Consider the following 24264-nt stretch of genomic DNA (forward strand, 5'->3'; position numbering starts at 1 on the left):
GGGGACCCTAAGGGAGACTGGGGTCCTGGACCCCAGAACAGTGTCCACCCGGCAGGCCTCCTGGGGGTGGGGGAGGGGTGCTTTCACGCATTGTGATTTGTGATTTCTGCATTGGGTCTGAGAGACACGGGGGTTTGGTAGGAGGAGCAGGGCTTCAGGCAGCACAGGGGGACCCCAGGTCCCGCTGCTGTCAAGTTGGGGACCCTGAGGGCGATTGGGGGCCCTGGACCCCAGAACAGTGTCCATTGGGCACGCCTCCTGGGGTTGGGGGAGGGGTGATCTCACGCATTGGGTTTGGTGTAAGGAGCAGAGCCACAGGTCCGCTGAGAGAGAACAGACGGGCCCAGGACCCCACAATATAGGGGACCCCATAAAGGGCCTCCCCTGCTATGAGCCATGGGAGACCCCATGTCAGATGACCCCTTGAGGTGTGTCCTGACTTCCGCATGCAGGTCTGAGATAGGCTGGGGCTCACTGTAAGGAACACAGCCACAGGAGGATGGAGGGCACCCTGAATCCCACAACCAGGGGACCCCATAAACCCTACCCTGCTATCAGCCTTGGGATGTTCCCTGGTGAAAGACCAAGTGCCGAGTTTCCTGACTTCTGTATCCAGGACTGAGTGAGACTCAGGACTTGGTGAAAAGTGTAGGGAATCACACTTCTAGGAATATTTCCCTAAGAAACCGGAAATACCAATGAGAAAGAATGTATGCACCCCTATGTTCATAGCAGCACAGTTTACAATAGCTGAGATGTGGAAACAGCCCAGGTGCCCATCAATGACCTGATGAAAAAGCCGTGGTACATGTATGCCATGGAATACTATGCAGCTGTATAAAGGGAAGGGTCTCTTATCCTTTGAGACAGCAGGGAGGGACCTGGAGAGTATCGTGCTAAGTGAAATAAGCCAGTCAGAGGAAGATAAATATCACATGATCACGCTCATATGTGGAATTGAATATACAAAGTTAACTCATGAACCAAATAGATACAGACACTTGCAAGCATGGGACAGATTGGGGAATCTCAGAGGGAAGGTGGGGAGGGTGGGAAGTAATCAACCAAGAACCTTGTGTGCATATATGCATGGCCCATGGACACAGACAATTGGGCAGTGAGGGCGGGGGAAGGGGACAGGGGTGGGGTGGAGGGGGTCATTTTGTAATCTATAGTAATAAAAGCATTATATGCTAATTAGACTGGACACCCTTCCGGGCATCCTTCCTCAGGAAGCCAGGGCCGGAAGCCAGGGCTGTGAGGGAAGCCCAGGTCTCAGGTGCCAGAGGGAAGCTGGTGCCGACAGCCAGGGCAAGGAAGGCCTACTCCTGCATAAATTTCGTGCATCAGGCCTCTAGTTCTTTCAATAATAACGAATTACTAAAAAATTAAAAATAAAAATAAAAAAAGCCATATAGGGAATCAGGTCCACAGAGAGGAGGGCAGTAGTACTACCCGGACTCAAGTGGCATTTAATGCCTTCAAATCAGGGTCTGTGACACTGTGGGGTTTCGTACACAAACCAACCCCAGGGAGGCTGAGGAAGGACCAGGACCTGCCAGGGTCATGATGGGGACCCTGTGTCAGGACAGAGGGCACCCAGGACTCCCAGTGTAGAGGCTGCACAAAACCCCACCTTGCTCTCGGCCTTGGAAGGGCACAGGGCTGGTGACCCCATGGGGTGTCCCCTGATTACAGCATGCAGGTCTGAGGGAGACTGGAAACTTGTTGAAAACTATAGGGCTTCCCTCAGGTCCACAGAAGGGATGCAGAAGCACTGCCCAGAGTCAAGGTGATTTTCCTGACTTTTGCATCCGGGTCCGACAGGCTCTGGGGTTCGGTGTAAGGAGCAGGGTCTCAGGTGGGCAGAGGGAAGAGTCAAGGTGAGGAACCACAGGGAGGACTGGGGGAATCCAGGAACCCTAACCGGAGGGGAGTCCACAGAAGTCTGCCCTGCTCAACGTGTTGGGAGGCCCTGTGGTGGATGACCATGCAGAGAGGAACCGCAGAAGCCCAGGCCTGATGTCAGCCCTGGCAGTTCAGGGGGAACCACAAAGGTGGCAGAGGGGAGGGCCCGGGTCTTGCCCCGAGTCCAGGTGAACATGCAAAGGGAAGACTGAGGGACCCAGGACCCCACAACAGAGATGCCCCACATTACCCCTACTGTGAACCCTGGGAGGCCCCCGGTCCATGACCACATGCTCTCTTCCTGACTGGGCATCTCATGTTGACAGAGAGAAGGTTCGAGCTCCAGCCAGGAGTCACGGTGAGGATCCTGCAGGAAGACAAGTGGACTCCACCCCCTGAGCTCTGAGGGGTCAGGCTCCAGGTAGGCAAAGAAGGGGACTGCAGGGCTCTGCCAGGATACCAGGTGAGGACCCGAGTTAGGACTCAGGAAGCCCCTAGCACACCTTGAAGTATGTATGCCTGAGGCTTGGCCAGGGCCATAAGTGTCCGCAGTGTGCCTGTTCCTGCCAGCAGCACCTGCAAGCCTCATGGTAGGCCTGTGGATTTGGGTTGCTTCCAAACTTCTACCTTAGGAGTGGCAAAGGGAGGTGAGGGCATTTTCCTGAAGGTGCTGGATGCAGGGCAACGTGGGAGGTGTGCCAGGTGTGGGTCTTGAGGCAGGATGGTGGTACCTCCCACCCCAGTAAAAACAGGGACCAGCTGGCTTAGGCTCTGCTGGCACAACTGGGTCATTCGGCACGATAGTTAATGTGGTGTATCTTGACGTCCCCTTTGGAGGTCACAGAGAGATGGTGGACATGGCCTGCAGTATTCATTCTCAGTTCAGCGGAAGGGAAAGGTCCCAGGCACTCTCCGAGTAAACCTGGGTAGCTCGGGGAGGAAGGAGGATACCACACTCCAGACAATGGGTGCCCCGAACCCAGTCTGTGCTGCTGTCAGCCCTGGGAAAGGCCTGGCATGTGTCTGGAGAGGTGGTTCCTTCACAGGTTTGTCTCAGGGCACTCGGGAAGGACAGGGCCTTGGTCAGAGGGAATGGCTTCAGTTCATGCACAGATGAGCTGAGGTTGTGGAAGGGTCATAAAGGTGTGAATGCTTTCTTGTGGGAAACTGCAGCTATGTGCTCCCCGAGAAAAGAAGAGAGCCCTCAGCATCAGGGAGTGTCCTGTCCTCAGCATCCAGATTCCCCAGGCAGGGGTACCTGGGTGTGACATGCTCTCCCTTTCCACATGCCTGCTCCTCCTGAGCTTTTGTCACTGAGGACAGTTATTCAGGGTGAAATCGGGTCAGCCGGATTCAGATCCAGGCCAGGCCAGGAAGAAAGGCAAGTATCCTCAGGCCAGACTAAGGGAACTCTGTACCCAGAACGGATGGGCCCAGGCCCTGGTGTTAGTTGTGTGGGAACCTGGACAAGGGTGGGGACAGATGGAGCTCCTGTTCACTTTTGTCTCAGAGCTATCAGCAAGGTGAGGACCTTGGTGTGAGACCACACGTCCTATCATCCACCGAACCACATTTTGTCAGCAGAGAGAGGAGTCCCAGTTCCTGCAAGGAATCAAGGTGAGCACTGAGGAGGAGCAGAGCACATGGGAACCCAGACCTACCCTGCCTCCTCTGTCAGCAATGGGGAAACTCGGAATAGGGCCTGGATTACCTCAGCTCACTTCCTACTCCTGTACCTCAGGGAGGTGCACCCTAAGTCTAAGTAGATTGCGCTCAGTCAGCAGAGAGAGTGTCTGAAACCCTGCAGTGTGTCATGGTGAGAAATGATCAGAGCCTTAACCCAGCGTAGATGGACCCAAATCTTCCGTCCCCCCTTCTTGATCCTCTGGGAGAGGGATCACATGTGGAGCCAGCTCAGTTTCTTCACTGAAGTGTCAGGTGTGTGTGGTCTTGTTCTGAGCATTTGACCTCAGGCCAGCAGAAGGCAGTGAGAGGCCATGCCCTGGCAGGGGAAAGGTGGGTATCCTACGTGTGCAAGGAGGAACCTCCCACCCACAACAGAGGGGATCTCAGAGAGTCCTGCCGCCCCTCCTGTCAGCTTTGGGGTCCCAGGAATGTGCTTTCCATGTGCATGCTGAGGTGCCCCTTTGTTCCCTCCAGAAGAGGCCCCGGATTGGAGGAGGTGAAGGCCTTGGTCTACTCTACATATTCTCAGGTCACAGAGCAGCAGGAGGCCAGGAAGTGCTAGGAATTAAGGTGAGGTGCTGACCATGAATATGTCCCCATGGGCTCCCCACCCATGTCAGAGGGTCCTCACATTGCCTGACACCTCCACACCCCACCGTCAGCTACAGAACCCTGTGCTGTGCCTTCTATACCCTGAGCAGTCATGTCACTTCCTACTTCAGGTTCTTAGTGGGCAGGCTGATCAGGAGTGAGCCCTGTGAGGCCCATGTACACCCCTAAAGGGGAGACCTGGAAGTCACCTTTGTCAGAGCCGCCTAGGGTGTGTTTCTCAGCTCATGCCTCTCTCACTCCCACTCTTCCCCAGGCCCGTGGTTCCTCATCGCCCATCTTCTGCCCACACTCGGTCACTGTTCGAGCACAAGTCATCATGCCTGGTCATCATATGAGTGAGCCGTTGAAGCCTGAGGAAGACTTTCCGTACCCAGTTGAGATCCCTGACTTGGTGGCGGAGGAGCTGTTCTGGGCTATGCAGGAGGAGGAGGTGGAGGAGGAGGAAGATGCCCTGTCTCTCTCCTCCTCCCCCTCAGTCCTGTTTATAGACAGCCTAGAGGAGGTGTCTGCTGCTGAGACATCAAGTCCTCCCCAGAGTCCTCAGGGTGCCTGCCCCTCCCCCCATGCCATGGAAGCCTTTCCATGGAGCCAATCTGAAGATGAGAGCGCCAGCATCCAAAATGAAGAGGGTCCAAACACTGAGGGAGGCCCTGAAGATGATGCCGATTTCTTGCTCCACAAACCACTGCGTTTGAAGATGAGGGAAATGGTGGAGTTCCTGCTCCTGAAGTATCGTGCAAAGGAGCAGACCACAAAGGCAGAAATACTGAGTAGTGTCATCAAAGAGCACCAGGAGCACTTTCCTGAGCTCTTCAGTGCGGCCGTTGAGTACATTGAGTTGGTTTTTGCTGTTGTTGTGAGGGAAGTAGACCCCAGTACCCACACCTATGTCCTGGTCACTGCCTTGGGGCTAACCTATGATGGGATGGTGAGCGATGAGCACAAATTTCCCAACACAGGCCTCCTGGTCACACTTCTGTGTGTGATCGCCTCAGAGGGTGATTGTGCCACTGAGGAGAAAATCTGGGCTGTACTGAATGATTTAGCAATGCATGATGGGGAGGTACATTGTCTCTATGGGGAGCCCAGGGAGCTCATCACCAAAGTTTGGGTGCAGGAACAGTACCTGGTGTACCGCCAGGTGCCCAATAGTGATCCTGCACGGTATGAGTTCCTGTGGGGCCCCAGGGCCCACGCTGAGACCACCACGGCGAAAGCCCTCAAGTTTATGCACACGGTTAGTAGGGATTTCCGTCTCCTCCCATGCCTGCCTGAAGAGCCTGAGTGCAATGAGAAACACTATGCCTGAGCCAGAGTTGCATCCAGGCACTTTTCAGGTCCATGTGCATTAACTTCTTTTGCTGGGCATAAAGTGCGTCCAATTTTCAACTCTGTTTGAGAACAAACCAGTAGTGAGGCCCAGGGAAAGGTTTAGGTTCCTATTGTGATTGAGAAATTTATGATTTATTATTTTGTGAATTTTTAAGGAAATTTTCTAATGTTCCTTTACATAGAAGTTTTCATAAACTTTTAGCATGTAAGTTTGTAAATGACATTGATCACATATATATTTCTACATGTCCAGCTCAAGAGTAAGAGATTTGCTACTGTGTAATGAAAATTGGGACCCTTCCCATCCTAGTTTGTGATTCCAATCTAGATAACATGACATTATAATAGGATTTCCTTGGAAATGTGTAAGAACTTAGCAGTAAAATCCATGGAGTTAAGAAATAGAAAAATAAAAGCAAAAGGTTGTTAATTTTTGCTTCTTATATTTTCTCATCTGTCTTTCCATGAAACAGCTTCTCCAAGGATCCTTGGTTCAGGCAAGAAAGTGGGGGGATTTCATCTGAATAAAGACGACCCCTGCTCAGTGGTTCATTTACTCCCCAGACATTCACTGAGCCTGTGTCCTCTGGAAGGCCCTGTGTTAGTAGTGGGCACACTAACATAAGCAGGGCATATCCACCCACAGGATGATAGTGCAGGAGCTGAAGTCATATAAGGAAGGGGTTAGGTGTCCCCTTAATCCTGCAAACAAGTAACAGAACAGGTGAGGCGGTGGGCCTCCAGCGACCAGCACTCACTTGTGAGTGGACTTCATTTTTACCGCAGCGTACTTGCAACAGCATGGATGGAATTGGAGAGCATTATACTAAGCGAAATAACCTAGTCAGAGAACGGTAAACATCACATGATTTCACTCATATATGGAATATAATGACCGACATAAACTGATGAACAAAAACAGATCCAAAGACAAAGAAGCATCGATCAGACCATCAAACCTCAGAGGGAAGGTAGGGCAGAGTGGAGGTAAGGGGGGGAGATCAACCAAAGGACTTGTATGCAAGCATATAGGCCTAACCAATGGACACAGAGGCCAGGGTGTGAGGGCATGAGTGGGGGGTGGAGGAGAGCAATGGGGGGATAAGGACACATATGTAATACCTTAGTTAAAAAATGATGTGCATGGCCTGAGCCAGGGTACTTGGGAAACTGTGATTCCCTCTGCTGGGGTTGATTGTAAAGAAGCTGGGGGTGGCAGCTTTTTCTAATTTCATGCCATTGTTATCCGAGAAGATGCTTGTTATGATTTTAATCTTCTTGAACTTGTAGAGACTTGTTTTGTGTTTTAACATGTGGTCTATCTTTGAGAATAACACATGTGAACATCAGAAGAACGTATATTCTGCAGCTTGGGGGTGAAATATTCTGTAAATGTCATTTAAATTCACCTGAACCTGTCTGCCATTTAGAGTCACTGTTTTCTTGGTAATTTTTTGTCTGGAATACCTATCCAGTGAAGTCTGTGGGCTATTAAAGTCCCCTACTATGACTTTATTGCTGTTGATCTTTCCCTTAAAGTCCTCTAATGTTTTTTTTTTAATTTTCTTTATTGAGGTGCTCCTAAATAAATGGCATGAAATTAGAAATCAGTTACAGTAAAAACACTCAAAAATATTCAAACACATGGAGGCTAAATAGCATGTTACTAAACAATGAGTGACTTACTAATAAGATCAAAAAAGAAATAAATAACTTCCTGGAAACAAAAGAAAAGTACCACACAACAAATCAAAATCTATGGGACACAGCAAAGTAGTCCTGAGAGGGAAGTTCATAGCACTTACAAACCTACATCAAAAAAAGAGAAAAAAAATTAATAAAATATTTAACCATACAACTTAAAAATTAGAGAACAACAAGAAAAGCTCTGAGCAAGTAGGAGGAAGTAAATACATAAAAGTCAGAGCAGAAATAAATGACATACAGATGAAAAATATAATATAAACGATCAATGAAACCAAGAGTTAATTCTTTGAAAATATAAACAAGACTGATGAACCTTTAACCACATTCAAGAAACAAAGAGAGAAGACCCAAATAAGTAAAATCAGAAACAAAAGAAGTGAGGTAACAATTGACCCCACAGAAATACAAAGGATTGTAAGAAAATACTATGAAAATCCTTATGCCAATAAGCTGAACAAGGTGGATTAAGTGGACAAATTCACAGAAATATACAATCTTCCAAAACTGAATCAGTGAGAATCCATCTTTCAATCTGGGGCTGCTGGCTCTTAACCACTCACCTGCCCTCTGCCTGCCTGATTGCACCTAACTGCTCACATGATGGCCTGATCTCCCCTAACCACTCACCTGCCTGCCTAATTGCACCAACCACCTCTGCCTGCCTGCCTCATGACCCTTACCCACTTGCCTGCCTGCCTGATCGCCCCTAATGACTCTGCCTGCCTGCCTCATTGCCCATAACTGCTCGCCTACCAGCCTGATCACCTGTAACTGCCTCTGCCTCAGCCCCCGCCACAGTGACTTCCTCCAGAAGGACTCCGGGAATGATGTCTGGAAGTTCATTCAGGGGTCTGGTCTAATTAGCATATTACACTTTTATTATTATAAACTAGAGGCCCGGTGCACAAAAATTTGTGCACTCGCGGGGGGGGGGGGGGGGAGGGGGGTCCCTCAGCCCGGCCTGTGCCCTCTCGCAGTCTGGGACCCCTCGGGAGATAACGACCTGCTGGCTTAGGCCTGCTCCCGGGTGGCAGAGGGCAGGCCCAATCCCTAGGTGCAGCCCCTGGTCGGGCTCAGAGCAGGGCTGATTGGGGAGTTGGGGCGCCGCCCCCTGTCATGCACAGAGCAGGGAGATTGGGAGGTTGTGATGCCACCCTCAGTCACGCTCAGGGTAGGGCCGATTGGGGGGTTGGGGCACCGTCCCCTGTCACACTCAAGGCAGGGTCCATGGGGAGGTTGCGGCGCCACCCTCGGTCACGCACAGAGCAGGGCCAATCAGGGGGTTGGGGCACTGCCCCCTGTCACTCACAGAGCAGGGCCCATCAGGGGGGTTGGGGCTCTGTACCCTGTCACACACAGAGCAGGGCCAATCAGGGGGTTGGGGCGCTGCCCCCGTCACACGCAGAGCAGGGCCCATCAGGGTGTTGGGGCACCGCCCTCTATCACCCACAGAGCATGGCCGATCAGGGGGTTGGGATGCTGCCACTCTCACACTCAGGACAGGGCTGATGGGGAGATTATGGCTCTACCCCGTCACACACAGACTAGGGCCCGTGCGGGGGGGGGGGGGGGAAGCTTCCCCCTATCAGGCACAGAGCAGGGCTGATCAGGGGGTTGGGGCGCCTTCCCCTGTCACGAACAGAGCAGGGTGGGTAGGGGGGTTATGGCCCGGCCCCCTGTCACACACAGAGCTGCAGGGCAATCAGGGGGTTTGGGCGCTGTCCCCTGTCATGCTGATCCTGGTGCTGGGAGGCCTCTTGGCTCCGCTGATCCCGGTGCTGGGAGGCATATTACCCTTTTACTATATAGAATAGAGGCCTGGTGCACGGTTGGGTGCCGGCTGGTTTGCCCTGTAGGGTGTCCTGGATCAGGGTGGGGGTCCCCACTGGGGTGCCTGGCCAGCCTGGGTGAGGGGATGATGGCTGTTTGCAGCTGGTCACACACCCTTCAGGGTGGGGGTCCCCACTGGGGTGCCTGGCCAGTCTGGGTGAGGGGCTGAGGGCTGTTTTCAGGTTGTGGGTGACTGAAGCTCCCAACTCTGCTCCTTTTTTTCTTTTTCTTTTTTTTTATTCTGGGCCAGCTTTAGCTTGAGGCTTGGCTCCAGCTCTTAGCCCTCGGCTGAAAGTAGGTTTCTGGCCTTTGCTTACAATGTTGCGAATCTGCTGGCTGAAGTCTGGCGGTATTTGTTACAGAGTTTCTTACACTGCCCGCTCAGAGGCCTGCAGCGGCAGGCGGGGAACGTTGGTTTCCTCCGTCACTGAGGCAACCAAGCCTCATGTTAGTTTCAAGCTGCCTGGCTGGCGGCCGCCATCTTGGCTGACAGTTAATTTGCATATCTTGCTCAGTAGCCAATGAAAAGGGTAGCGGTCGTACGCCAATTTCCATGTTTCTCTTTTATTAGTGTAGATAGTACTGGAAGTCTCAGCCACAGCAGTCAGACAAGAGGAAGAAACAAAAGGCATCCAAATTGGAAAGAAGGAAGTAAAATTGTCATTATTTGCAGATGACATGATATTCTACATAGAAAACCCTAGGACTCCACCAACCAACTACTTGGCTTAATAAATGACTTTAGCAATGTAGCAGGATACAAAATTAATACCCAGAACTAGATGGCAGTTTTACACACCAACAATGAACTCTCAGAAAGAGAAACTAAACAACAACAACAAAAATACCACTTACCATTGCAACAGCAACAAAAAAATAAGATACTGAGGAATAAAGTTAACCAAGGAGATAAAAGACTTGTACTCAGAAAACTACAGGACATTGAAAATAGAGATAGGGGGTGATATACAGAAGTGGAAGAATATTCCGTGTTCATGGATTGCTAGAATTAATATCATTAAAATGTCCATACCACCCAAAGCAATCTATAGATTAGATGCAAACCCTATTAAAATACCAATGGCATATTTACAGATCTAGAACAAATACTCTAAAAGTTTACATGGAAGCAAAAAAGACCCTGGATAGCCAGAGCCATCTTGAGAAAGCAGAACAAAGTTCGAGTGACCACACTATCAGATATCAAGTTATACTGCAAAACCGCTGTAATCAAAACAGCTTGGTACTGGCAGAAGAACAGGCATATAGATCAATGCAAGAAAACAGAGATGCCAAAAATCAACCCAAGACATTACACTCAATTAATATTTGACAAAGGATACAAGAGGATACAATGGAATCAAGGCATGCTCTTCAATAAACAATGTTGGGAAAGTTGGACAGGCACATGCAAAGCAATGAAACTAGACCACCAACTTGCATCGTACACAAGAATAAACTCAAATGGATTAAAGGCTTAAGCACCAGTTGTGAAACCATAAAAATCCTAGAAGAAACCAAAGGCAGCAAAATCTCAGACTTCTCTCTTAGCAATATGTTCGCCAATGCATCTCCTAAGACCTAGGATAAGGGAAACAAAAGAGAAAATAAACAAATGGGACTATATCAAAATACAAAGCTTCTGCACAGCAAAAGACAACATCAACAAAATGAAAAGGGGGCTCACTGTATGGAAGAACATATTTGCCAATGATACATCTGGTAAAGGGTTAATAACCAAAAATATATAAGGAACTCATACAACTTAACAAAAGGAAGACAATCCAATTTTAAAATGGGCAAAGGACTAAATAGACACTTCTCCAAAGTGGACATACAGATGGCTAAGAGACACATGATAAAATACTCAAAGTCCCCGATCATCGGAGAGGTGCAGATTAAAATGACAATGAGGTATCACCTCACACCTGTTAGGATAGCTACCATCAACCAATCAACAAATGACAAGTGCTGGCAAGGATGTGGAGAAACGGGAGCCCTAGTACACTGCTGGTAGGAATGCAGACTTGTGCAACCACTGTGGAAAACAGTATGGAGTTTCCTCAAAAAATTAAAAATAGAACTCCCATTTGACCCAGTAATCCCACTTCTGGAAATATATCCCAAGGAACCCGAAACACCAATCAGGAAGAATATACGCACCCCTATAGTCGTAGCAGCACAATTTACAATAGCTAAGATCTGGAAACAGCCTAAGTGCCCATCAGCAGATGAGTGGGTAAAAAAGCTGTGGTACATCTATACCATGGAACACTATACAGCAGTCAAAAAGAAGGCTCTGTTGCCCTTTGAGACATCATGGAGGGACCCAGGGGCTATTATGCTAAGCGAAATAAGCCAGAAAGGCAAGTATCACAGGATCTCACTCATATGTGGGGTCAAAGAGCAAATTAACTGATGAAGAAAATAGATCCTGAGACATAGAAAGAACTTGGGTGCATAACCTATGGACACAGGCAATAGTGTAGTGAAGGCCTGGGGCAGGGGCTGGTTCCGGCTGGAAGGGGTCCATGAGGAATAGGGGACCTCTGTAACACGGTTGGCAATGAAGACAAGAACAAGAAAGGCGGGCTTAGGTAGGAGGGGGACAGTGGTCTTTGGGACAGGAGTCCACCACTGGCCCAGGTCAGGGGACTCGGGAATCAATCCTTTCCTTTCTCGGCAGCACCCGCCCCCTGCTTTTGGCTGTCCTTGAGGCAGGCAGCAGAACCTCCGATTCTGTTCGGGTCCACCTGCCTTCCAGGACGGGCCTCAGGCGGGGACATCCATCAAGAGCAGGGCTTCTGGTTAGCAGAGGGGGGCCGAAGCTGCCTAGAGTCAGGGTGAGCAGCGGGGGCGGAAGAGACCCTGCCCCCACCACAGGCTCAACATGGAAGGGCTTCTGGGACGCGGACCACACACGCCTCATCCGGGTCTCAGAGATGCTGCCTGAGCTCGTTCCTCACTTCCGCATCCGGGTCTCTGAGACCCTGGGGATGCCCAGGAGATCCTAAGCACAGTCACATCCCGAGGGCGGCCCGGGACCCGCCCGAGTCCAGGTGAGGGTGCCCGGGAAGGCGAGGGACCCCGGGCCCTGGGACAACGGTTTCCGTCCTGGGAGGCCCCTGGGGGTGGCCACACGCGGCCGGTCGTGGTTGGCGCAGCCAGGTCAGGGGACTCGGGGGTGAGGGGCGAGGCGCGTCCCTCCACAGGGCCCAGGCGGGCCCAGGGCCTCCAGGGTCCATGTGGCGGGCGGCTGCGTGGGAGGAGGCCCCGAGGCCACCCGGGTCCCGCAGACTGGGCTGGCCCCAGGGCCCCTGCCGTCAGGAGCAGAGCCAGCCCCGGGCCCGCAGGGGGTGAAGCCCACAGCGGTAGGCAGCCTCTGTGACCTTCCCGTGGGCTCCCATGACGCGGGCCTTGCGGGGCTTGGCGGGGTGGGGCGGACCTCACCTGGGCTGAGGCGGGCCGGGCCCTGCGGGAGTCCCGGTGAGCACCCGGGTCCCACCGCACCGCAGCGGGAAGCCGCACAGGTGCCCCTGCTGTCCTCTGCGAGGGGCCCCGTGGCGGGTGGCCATGCGGGGTGTCCGGACTGCACAGCGGGGGCTGGGAAGGGGCGGTGGTAAGGAGCTGGGCCTCTCCTCCGCATGGAGGCCAAAGCAGCTTCCCAGAGTCCCGGTCAGCTCGCAGTCGGGGATGGGAGGACCCCAGACCCTCACAGAGCCAGCCCGCAGGACTCGGGAGGGGGACACGCGGGACATTACCTGACCTCCGCAGGCGGGTCTGAGAGTCTGTGGGGGTGGCTGTGAGGATGAGGACCCCCGTCAGCACAGGGCGGGGGCCATGTGGGAGGATGACCACACCCCCTTCCTCCCTTCCGCTTCCAGTCCCGGTCTCAGAGACTCTGGGGGTTCAGTACAGGGAGGAGGACCCCATCTCGCAGATGGTGGGCCAGGGACCCTGGAACCTAGACCAGAGTCAGTCCTGGTCTCAGAGACTCTGGGGGTTCCGTACAGGGAGGAGGACCCCATCTCGGCAGATGGTGGGCCAGGGACCCTGGAACCTAGACCAGAGTCAGTCCCGGTCCTAGAGACTCTGGGGGTTCAGTACAGGGAGGAGGACCCCATCTCGCAGATGGTGGGCCAGGGACTCTGAAACCTAGACCAGAGTCAGTCCCGGTCTCAGAGACTCTGGGGGTTCCGTACAGGGAGGAGGACCCCATCTCGCAGATGGTGGGCCAGGGACCTGCCAGAGTTGAGGTGAGGACCCTGAGGGTGGATGCAGGGACCCTGGAAACCAAACCAGAGTCAGTGCTGGGATCCCGCTGGAGGATGACCACACACAGCTTGTGCTGACTTGCACCCCCGGGTCGGTACCGGGAACAATACTTGAGAACGGCAGAGGGTGGGCCCAGGGCCCTCCACGGTCCATCCGCCAGGCCTCGTGGAGGATGATCCTAGGGGGCATTTCCTCATTGGTGCATCTGGGTCTGACAGTCTGGGGCTTGGGTATAAAGAGCAGGACCTCACACCAGCAGAGGGTGGGGCCAGCACCTGCCAGAGTCAAGGGAGGTTCCTAAGGGAGAACTGAGGGAACCTTGCATCCCACCACAGTGGGAACCCCACAGACGCCCGCACCTGCTCTCAGCCCTGGGATTTCTGGAATCGCTTTCCCATGGCTTCTCCCGCTCCCTTTGCTCTCAGGAAGGCGAAAGAGGTGGGGCCTTGCACAAAGGGTGAGGCGTATGGACAGCAGAGCCAGGACACTCGGGCACTGCAGGTGGCCAAGCTATTGGCCATGCGGGAGGAAGGATGGGGAATTGTCCTCCAGAACAAATGTGGGCAACACGGACAGGCACCCCACTTCCGCTTTCAGCTCTGACACACCAGGCAGGGCTGTCCAACTGAGAGCGCTCTGATGTGGCTGGGGGGGGGGGGGCAGGCTCAGGTTGGTGAGAGACCTGGACTGAGGGGAGCACATGCAGGTCAGCAAAGGAAGAGGGGGAGGTGGCCCGGGCCCTGACCTCTTTGCAGGTGAGCAATCTGAGGAAAGACAGAAGGAACCCTAATGCTCCTCCCCTGCTCCCGAGTCTTGCTGTCTCTTTTCAAGGTTCAGCTGAGGACTGAGGAAACCCCTCACATCACAACAGGGGGAGTCCCAGCCTTACTTTGCCATTTCGGTCAGCCACGAGAGAAAGTGGAACATGGTGGCTAGCCGTGCTGTCCCTCACGTCCTCCACCAGTGACTCAGGAAGGTGAGCTTTTCTGTCTGAAGGTAAGTGGCATCCGGTCAGCACAGGAAGTTATCCAAGACCCTGTCAGATGTCACAGTTAGGACTGAGGGGACTCCCCGTCCCAGGACGGATAGACCCCACAGAGTTTGGCCATGTCATACTGTATCCCGTGGGAGGTTCTGGGCAGCTGTGGTCTGTTGCGGGCCCGCTCACTTTCTTCTGTTCAGTTTCAGGGGTATGTAGCCTTGTTCTGAGAGTTTAGCCTCAGGTCCAGCAAGGGGAGGTTCCAGGCCCTGCCAGGGGAAAGGAGAGGACGCTGAGGGAGGACGCAGGAGACCATCCAGCCCAGAAGAGTGGGGACCTCACAGCATCCTGGCCTCCCTCTTGTCAGCACTGGAGGCCCATGGCTGTGCATGCCACCTGCACGCTGAGGTGTTTCCTCCTTTCCTCTTACAGGTGCTCCAGGAACCAGGAGATAAAGGCCTGGGTCTGAGGCACAAAACACAGGTCACAGAGCAGACGAGGTCCAGGCAGTGCCAGCAGTCAAGGTGAGGTGCCTGCCCTGACCTAGAATGGGTCCCTAGGGTCTCCCCCATGCCAGAATAGATGAGAACTCCCTCAGTACCCGACCCCACCCCACTGCCAGCCACAGAGCCCTGGCCTATGCCGACTGTACCCCAAAGAACCATTGGACTTCCTCATTCAGGATCTTAGGGGACAGGCCACCCAGGAGGAGAGACCCCAGTGAGGCCCAAGAGCACCCCTAAAGAGGAGACCTGTACTCCCACTTTCTCACAGCTGCCAAGGGTGTACTCAGCTGAGGCCACTTACCCTTCCTCTCTCCCCCAGGCCTGTGAGTCCTCATTGCGCCCCTCCTGCCCGCACTCCTGTGGCTGCCTGACATCAGTCATCATGCCTCGAGTTCCAAAGCGTCAACGCTCCTCGCTGGAGATTCCCGTGTCTGTGGAAGAGGATTCTTCCTCCTCCTCCTCCACCTCTTTTGCTTCCTCTTTCTCCTCCTCCAGCTCTTCCTCTTGCTATCCTCTGCTTTCAAGTAACCCAAGCACCTCAGAGGAGGAGGAGAATGGGGAGGAGGAGAATAGGGAGGAGGAGGAGAATGAGGAGGAGGAGGAGGTTCATGCTGCTGCTGGGGCATCGAATCCTCCCCAGAGCTCTCCAAGTGCCCATGCCTCCCCTACTGCCTTTGCCGCTGCTGCTCCCTTGAGCCAATCCATCAGCGAAGAAGGGGAGGGTCCGAGTACCTCCTGGGCCCTGCCAGGCCCAGAGTCCTTGCCCAAAGACGTGATTAATGATAAGGTAGCTGATCTGGTAAGGTTCCTGCTCCTGAAGTATCGCACAAAGGAGCTGACCACAAAGGCAGAAATGCTGAGTAGCATCATCAGAGAGCACCAGGACCACTTTGCTGTAATCTTTAGGGAGGCCTCTGAGTGCATGCAGCTGGTTTATGGCATTAATGTGAAGGAAATGGACCCCACCAGCCACACCTATGCCCTAGTCACCAACCTGGGCCTCACCTATGATGGGATGGTGAGCGATGAGCACAGTATGCCCAAGACTGGCCTTCTGATACTCATCCTTAGTATAATCTTCTCGGAGGATGATTGTGTCCCCGAAGAGAAGATATGGGAAGCACTGAATGCCATGGGGGTGCATGCTGGGATGGAGCATAGCATCTATGGGGAGCCCAGGGAGCTCCTCACCAGAGTTTGGGTGCAGGAACAGTACCTGGAGTACCGGCAGGTGCCCAACAGCGATCCTGCACGGTACGAGTTCCTGTGGGGTCCCAGGGCCCATGCTGAGACCACCAAGTTGAAAGTCCTGGAGTTTTTGGCCCAGGTCAGTGGGAGTGACCCCAGATCCTTCACACGCTTCTATCAGGAGGCTTTGAGAGAGGAGGAACAGAGAGCCCAGGCCAGAGTTAGCACCACAGATGATACTACTGCCATGGCCAGTGCAAGCTCTTCTGCCATGGCCAGTAGCTTCTTCCCTGAGTGAAATCCAGGGCAGATTTCTTTACTTTGTGTTTTAGGATGGCAGTCGTGATCTAAGCACTTAGTGCAGGGCCTGACTGGGGATGAGGGAATCATAGTGAATGACATCTTTGTGTCTCTGTTCCATTGGGGTGACTTAGAAATGTATCTTCTTTTATTTTTGGTATTTTAAAATGTTACTTTAAGTAGAATGTTTATTAGCTTCAGAACCTAACTTTACAAATGACACAGGTCACACGTTTATTGTTATTTAACTAAAGAGAAAGCGCTTTGCTATTTTGTAAAACTAATTAGGAATCTGTCATTTTATTTGTACTCTGTAACAAGATAATATGGAATTGGAATCGTATTTTTTAATGTGAAAGTACTTAGCTGTAAAACAGAAATAAAATAGTTAATTTTTGAATTCTTGTATCTCTCTCTCTCTCTCTCTCTCTCTCTCTCTCTTTCTCTCTCTCTCTCTCTCTCTCACACACACACACACACACACACACACACACACACACAGAGCTAGATTTTCGTAGCTTATTCAAGAATGTAGAAAAATAAACAGTAAAAAAATACCCTTCTTACTGGTTCATGTACACCCTAAACATTCATTGAGCCTCTGTCCTCACAGGGAAAGGCACCCCAGCCAGACAGAGGGAGGGAATGCAAAGGAGAGGAGCTGGGCGGAGGGACTGGCAGGATGCTGGGTTGGGAAGGGAGTGAACAGAAGGCAGCTTTTGTCCCCGGGTCTTTGTCTTTGAGAGTGGGTATGATTTCTTAAACAGGAGGACATAATAGATGAAGTGATGTTTACGTCCTTTTAGACAGGCGGGGAGAGTCAACCAGAGGGGGAGGTTGCTCATGTGGAGTGTGGAACTGAAGCTCAGGCCCTATGATGATGATGTATAGCCACCAGTTGTGACTGTCCTCTTACGGGCCAGGTACGCAGCCCCGTGGAATCTGAGCTCCGCTAGGTACTAGGTCCCCCTTCCCCATGTAAAAGGCAAGGACAGTGGGTGATGCAGTCAGGGCCCCCATTATCATGGGCCATCTATTCATCCTTCTGTGCCACCTTCTCAACTGTAGACTGGGTGACAGTGACACTGCCCCTATCCCCGTTATTTGAGGATTGAATTCTAGGATTCTTGGATCATGCCCATCCCAGGTCCTCGAAGTGGGTTGGTGTGTGGGTACTGGTGCCAATTCTTCCTGCTCCTGTTATTCCTTCTGTAGACTCAGGTGGGGGCCAGGAGTGTCTGCTGATAGCAGATAGCAGTGGTGCAGCCAGGGGATGGAGGAGGGTGGCTCCCAAGGGGTCCGAGGGAGACACCTGGCAGGATGATCTGAGCTCACACGGTGGTGTCCCAGGGTCCAGCTGAGGTTGGAGCCCAAGGATTTGCAAGCAGAAGCCCTGGAAGAGGGACCAGGGTGCATGGGGACTGCAGCACCTTGAGGTGAAAAGAGGAGGGAGCTGACAGTGTTAGGGTGGGTGGGGGTGGGCAGGAGAAGGAAAGCTCAGGAGGGTATGCACTGGGAGAGGGCTAGAACCCACTCACCCGGTGTGAAGCCAAAGCACCCTTTCTCCCTCCTCTGTGCTCCCCTGGCCTCAGTGACCTTCTTTGTGGAAATGACCACACCCTGTCCTGAGTGCCTCTCCTTACCTGTCGCCACCTTCTTCCTTGAGCTCCCCAAAGACTCCATCTGATGGACGAGGCATCTGCATCACCAGCCCTTTCCATGGGGCCTGGCAGCTGAGTGCGTGGGGATAGGAAGAAGGAGCCAACACTCTCTGCTCTCCCACCATCCCTGTCAGTGGGGTTCCAGGGCCCCAGGGGACACTGGGGGAAGAGGTCAGCCCACAGACCATGAACACGGAGGGCTGATGCATGATGCTTATTGACATTCACACTTTTGGGTTTCCACAGCCCACGTGAGGCCCACGGACCTCTGGGGAGATGGAGTTCTCCTGCCTCTCCTGGCAGCCTTATGCAGGCTTGGTCTTAAATGGGGCCATGACTCTGGTGACTCGTTGGCGACCCTACGGAGCCGCCACAGGAACTGCACCATCGCCATCCACATTGCTCACAGGGCCTGGGAAGAGCCCTCTGGCTGGAGCTGCTGCTGGAGAGGCTGGGGTGGAACCCCATGCAGATTCAGGCTCTGCTCCCAAAGGGAGAAGTATGGGAGAGGAGTGAGCGCTGGCAAGGCCTGACACCCTGAGAGTTGCTCACACTCCTCTGAGAGGACCCCCAGGACCTTGCTCAGGAGTTTGGGGCTTGTTTTGTTTTGAATCTGTGGCAGTGGGGCTGTGGTTTGTGTAAGCAGCACACCTTCAAAGGGGCAGCAAGGGGCCCAGGCTGGGGTTCCGAGGGCCGAGTTCCTACGACCCGGGTGAACCCTTCTGTCCACACTGGGCCTCAGTTCCCATTGCTGATCTGAGAGGCAGGGACAGGTCCAAGTCTGCATGTGGTGTTGCCTATATGCCCACATGTGTGTTTATGTGTGTAGACGCATGTGTGTTTGCGTGACAGTCCAGAGGAGGCTGCACAGCACACAGAGAGGGTCAGGTGGCCTCCAGACTCAGGCTGTCTGCCTGACTTCACACACCTGCCCCACCCCCACAGCCCATAGCATCCTGGGCCTTTTCGCTCAACCCTCAGTGGTTGAGGTCCCACACCAGCTTCTTGCACCTGGTGAAGAGCTTGGGACCTGATTGCCTGTGGGTTCCCCACAGCAGCTGGGGCCCTTCTGACCTGTAGGTGCTGCCCCCAGCAGCCGGGCTGGGACCTGCCCAGTAGTGCACCAGGCTCTGTCCACTTCATTTCCCTCTCTCCTGGGCCTCACCCAGGGTTCCCTGAGCAGAGTTTGACACATCGGAAGTGCTCAGTCAGAGGGACCCAGCTGACTCTCTGTGTCTCTTTGGTGAAATCAGCTTAGCCTCTAGTGGGTATAACTCTGAATAACTGTTTTCTCTCAAGAGAAGCCTTTGGTTTATGGAAGGAAAAACGTCTCAGTGCTTCTCTCGTGGTTCCCAGGGCTCCTTGACATGGGGGAATCTTTGAGTTGCCCAGTAAACGTGGCTCCTGTGGAGGTTGTGGAAATGGAAAAGCAGGCTGTACTGACCAACCTGAAGCAGAAGTACCCAAGGGCACTTTCAAACCCCAGGTGGTTACTGGAGCCCATACCCAGGAAAGGGGGAAAGGATATCTTCCAGGTAGGCATCCCACCGCACCTGATCCCCTAGGGGCAGGAGGACTCCACAGGAAGGTCACCGAGAATCCGGCTGAATCATGACCATCAACAGGCCATTATGCCGCGGATGTAGAACTGAATTGGCACCATCGTGGAGAGCACTATCCACCATCTGCTGTTCACGTAAACAGATTGCTGTGACCAGATGTAGGGGACTGTCCTTGTGAGATGCCTCTCTGGGCTCATTGACTGTGTCAAGGACTCTGACCTTTAGGGAAAAGGGAAAGCTGCCAGGAAATATCTTGGTGCTATCACTATTTTTGGTCCTGCTCAGTCCTGGGTTTTACAGAGAAAAATGCTTTCGGAGAACTGGTTATTGTTTGGGACGCCCATGTTTTTGTTGTGGTCAAACTCAGAGAACACTTCAGCAGCACCCAGGGGTCCTTGTGGGCGGTCTGGGAGCGGGCACTGAATGATTGCCAGAGGGTGACCAGCCAGGCCTGGCCTCACTCACGGTGAAAGGGACACCAGACTTTGAAAGAAAGCGGCTGTCTGTCCTGGCAAGTGACTGGTCTGCTGTAAAAGTGTCCCTGGGCTCACGAGAGCTTGTGTTACACATGTCACATAGCTACCTTGTGACCCAAGAACGGATCTGAAATACAGCTCTGATGGAAAAGTGATGGGTAGAGGTTTTTTGTGTTTTGTTTTTGTTTGTTTGTTCGTTTGTTTTCTGTATGAGCAATCTTTATTTGGGTTCCTTTTAGCGGGGTTACTAATAGCTGTTAGCTGTGAGGATGATGTGGTTTCTCGCAGGCATTGCCTGGAATGGCCAGTCTTCTGAGTCAGACTGGCTCTGTCGTACACTGCTTAGCAGATGGGGTGGTCCGGGTTCTAGGTGGGCCTCTCTGCAAGGCCCCTGGAACTTGGGCTAGAGACACTCTGATGCTGATCAGAAACTTCCTGGCATCATAGGGAGATCCGTGAGTAAAGACCCTCCTGTTTCAAGTTGCATGACTAATATAAGGTGATGCTGGGCATTTCTGTCTCCTGAACAGTAGTCAAGGATCAGGGGACCAGATCTTCCTGGGCTTGCCTCAGGACCCCCTAGCCAGTTCCTTGTCGAGGGTGTGAAAATGAATGAGGACAACTGGGACAAAAGCCTGTCTGGAGCCAGGATTTCTAGTCTCCTCAGGCTCATTCTGATGAGGTGTGTGGCATGGAAACAGAAGAACATGGACTCACAATTCTCATTGGATTGTTTATTCTGTACCATGTAGTTTTTGCCTTTCTTTATTAAAGTGGAAATGGATTCATGGTTACAAAGCCTGTGACATTATGGGCCTGCATTGTGCTTGAACCGCTCACAGACTGAACACTTGTTATCTGAGGAGGCCTCCTGCTCCTCCTCAGCCTGGTCAGGGTCCTCTGATGGAGCCATGACTGAAAGGCCAGCGATCAGTTTAGAATAGATGTTGTACAAAGATATCACTGAACCTTGTAGCGGTTCATTTGATGGGGGGGGGGGTGGCAGATCCCCTATGTCATTGGTTCCAGCAGTAGCCCAGGGAACAAACATGACACTGCCAAAAGTACCCTCCCCACTTGAACCACTTGCTGCACTTGGGCACTGGACCTCCCTGGCACTCTCCATGGGCTGAGGAACTGTGATCTCGAATGCCGGGGGGGGGGGGGGACGGGCATTGGGTCCCCAATCATTCTTGCCTGTCTCCTGAGCCTTTTGTTCAGCTTCTTTGCCGCCGCTCTGCTGGTGTGATCTTGGGGAGTGTCTTGTGGGGGCCATCTTCATCTTTTTTTGGGGGGAGGGGTGACACTGGTCCCTGGACAAACGCATGTCACCGGGTTGCCTTGTGTTGTAATGTTCTCGAGGAGCCAAGGCTTGCCTCTCTGGAAATTGCAATTTCTGTAGATCTGAAACAAAATTAATTAATTTAGTCACTTGTGGAGAAAATATACCTATTTGACATTAACTGGCCGCTCAGAGTCTTTACTCATCCCTGCAGGTTATCTCGAAGGGGGCTATAGTTTCAAATGAAAATCTATACTTTCTCATCTTTTCATAAATACTGTATCATATGAAAAGGGATTAGGCCCTGAAATCATGACCTTTCAGTATATTGTTCTGCTGGGTCCACTAGGAAGATGTTTGAGAAACAGGGAACGTGGGAAACGGGAGGACTTTCTACTTTACCACCATCCTGTTCCCTGCAGAGCAAACTGAAGAGTTGCCTGGGCATATTTTGCTAAAGCCATGGCGGTTCAGCAAGCAGATGAAACTCCTCAGGCTTTTTGATTCAAAGATTTGCTCCTCGCCCCTTCGGCAAAGAATCTCGCTCTGGACAGAAGCTCTCTCACTGCAGACACAGCTGATCCTCATAGCCACTTGGCCTGGAGGTCAAACCCTGCCTGGTATTAGCTACAACAATCAAGGTTTAACTATAAGACTGCGCACAAAGACCACTAGGGGGTGCACCAAGGAAGCATAACAAAATGCGGAGACAAAGAAACAGGACAAAATTGTCAATGGAAGATATAGAGTTCAGAACCACACTTTTAAGGTCTCTCAAGAACTGTTTAGTAGCCGCCGATAAACTTAATGAGATCTACAAGAAAACTAATGAGACCCTCGATGTTATATTGGGGAACCAACTAGAAATTAAGCATACACGGACTGAAATAACGAATATTATACAGACTCCCGACAGCAGACCAGAGGAGCGCAAGAATCAAGTCAATGATTTGAAATGCGAGGAAGCAAAAAACACCCAACCGGAAAAGCAAAATGAAAAAAGAATCCAAAAATGCGAGGATAGTGCAAGGAGCCTCTGGGGCAGCTTCAAGCGTACCAACATCAGAATGATAGGGGTGCCAGAAGATGAGAGAGAGCAAGATATTGAAAACCTATTTGAAGAAATAATGACAGAAAACTTCCCCCACCTGGTGAAAGAAATGGACTTACAGGTCCAAGAAGCGTGGAGAACCCCAAACAAAAGGAATCCAAAGAGGACCACACCAAGACACATCATCATTAAAATGCCAAGAGCAAAAGATAAAGAGAGAATCTTAAAAACAGCAAGAGAAAGAAACTCAGTTACCTACAAGGGAATACCCATACGACTGTCAGCTGATTTCTCAACAGAAACTTTGCAGGCCAGAAGGGAGTGGCAAGAAATATTCAAAGTGATGAATACCAACAACCTACAACCAAGATTACTTTATCCAGCAAAGCTATCATTCAGAATTGAAGGTCAGATAAAGAGCTTCACAGATAAGGAAAAGCTAAAGGAGTTCATCACCACCAAATCAGGATTATATGAAATGCTGAAAGGTATCCTTTAAGAAGAGGAAGAGGAAGAAAAAGGTAAAGATACAAATTATGAACAACAAATATGCATCTATCAACAAGTGAATCTAAGAATCAAGTGAATAAATAATCTGATGAACAGAATGAACTGGTGATTATAATAGAATCAGGGACATAGAAAGGAAATGGACTGATTATTCTTGGGGGGAAAGGGGTTTGGGAGATGCGGGAAGAGACTGGACAAAAATCGTGCACCTATGGATGAGGACAGTGGGTGGGGAGTGAGGGCGGAGGGTGGGGCGGGAACTGGGAGGAGGGGAGTTATGGGGGTAAAAAAGAGGAACAAATGTAATAATCTGAACAATAAAGATTTAATTAAAAAAAAAAGAAAAACTTTTTAACCTGACTAAGGAAATCTACATTATAAAAGGCCAGGGGTGGTCATGACAAAAAAAAATAAATAAATAAAAAATAAAAGAATCTCGCTCTAGAAAAGATTTTCATCAATGATCATGGTGTCTCCATCATCATTCCAACACACAGACGAGAGGGCCTCTTCCTCCACTATCCTCCAAAGCTTTCTTGGGAAGGACAGCCCAAGAAGAATGTTGTTTCCTTCCACGTTGGTGGTGCCTTGGTTTGGGTCCGGTGGTTGCGGGTTGTCTTGGGGGCTTGGATCTGGGCTCTCTTCTTGGTCCCCGTGCCCCTCCAAAGCCTCCCTTGGACCCACATCCCCTTGGATCTGGGGATGTATCATATTGGAACATTATTGGTGGTTGTCCATCCTCTGATGGGGCCAGCTTGGCTTCTTACATCTCAGGGGTATTCTGATTAGCCATGTTGATGCTCTACATCAAAAAGCACTTGGTACCCAGGATCCTATCACTTCAAAAGTGGGGTCAGAAATGCCTTTGGTCACAGCAGTGACGCCCTACTTATACTGTCCTCAAAATTCTAGAGTCTCGGTTGTGGGGCAACCAGCTGCTTAAGTCATGTGATGTCACAAAGGTGACTTATGGCTGCTCTGGAGTGTGGACCCTGGCCAAGTATAGGGGAGTCGCCATTGGTAGGACCTCCATCTTCTCTCTTTTCTAAAAGTATAGAGAAATAGTGTTCAGGTTAATATTAAAGGTGTTCATATGCTGCCAGGAAGATTGTTTCTTGTTGCTAGTTCACTGGATGTGTTGAGAGGTCAAGAACCTATCTCCACCCCCATCGCTACAGAAGGGGTGCAGTCAGTTCATGGCCTCTTTGTTGCTCAAGGGATAGGGCCCTGGTTAGTCTTAGCCTGGGGAACCACCAAGACTGCCTGGGTCAGATGGGCTCCTGGGGGACTGTGTCTCTCAGAAAATGGTGGTTTGCCTAGTCTCAGTAGGTAGCCCCCGTCTTCAATGCACCCCTCACAAGCTTCCTGCTTTGTCTCTTGCAGCTGTGCCTACTGATTG

The 24264-nt window shown here is 51.7% G+C and overlaps 1 protein-coding gene across 1 annotated transcript; it reads left to right on the forward strand.

Annotated features, from left to right (window-relative positions):
- Nucleotides 1-4774: 4774 nt before the first annotated feature.
- LOC308511892 (melanoma-associated antigen 10-like) lies at nucleotides 4775-16321 on the forward strand (the record flags this gene model as incomplete). Its single annotated transcript, XM_081081729.1, has 3 exons — nucleotides 4775-5269; nucleotides 14762-14853; nucleotides 15331-16321. 3 exons carry the CDS (start codon nucleotides 4775-4777, stop codon nucleotides 16319-16321), a joined length of 1578 nt encoding a protein of 525 aa, XP_080937855.1.
- Between the last annotated feature and the right edge of the window lie 7943 nt (nucleotides 16322-24264).

Source organism: Myotis nattereri (assembly GCF_964212035.1).
Source record: "Myotis nattereri genome assembly, chromosome: X".
NCBI lineage: Eukaryota > Metazoa > Chordata > Mammalia > Chiroptera > Vespertilionidae > Myotis > Myotis nattereri.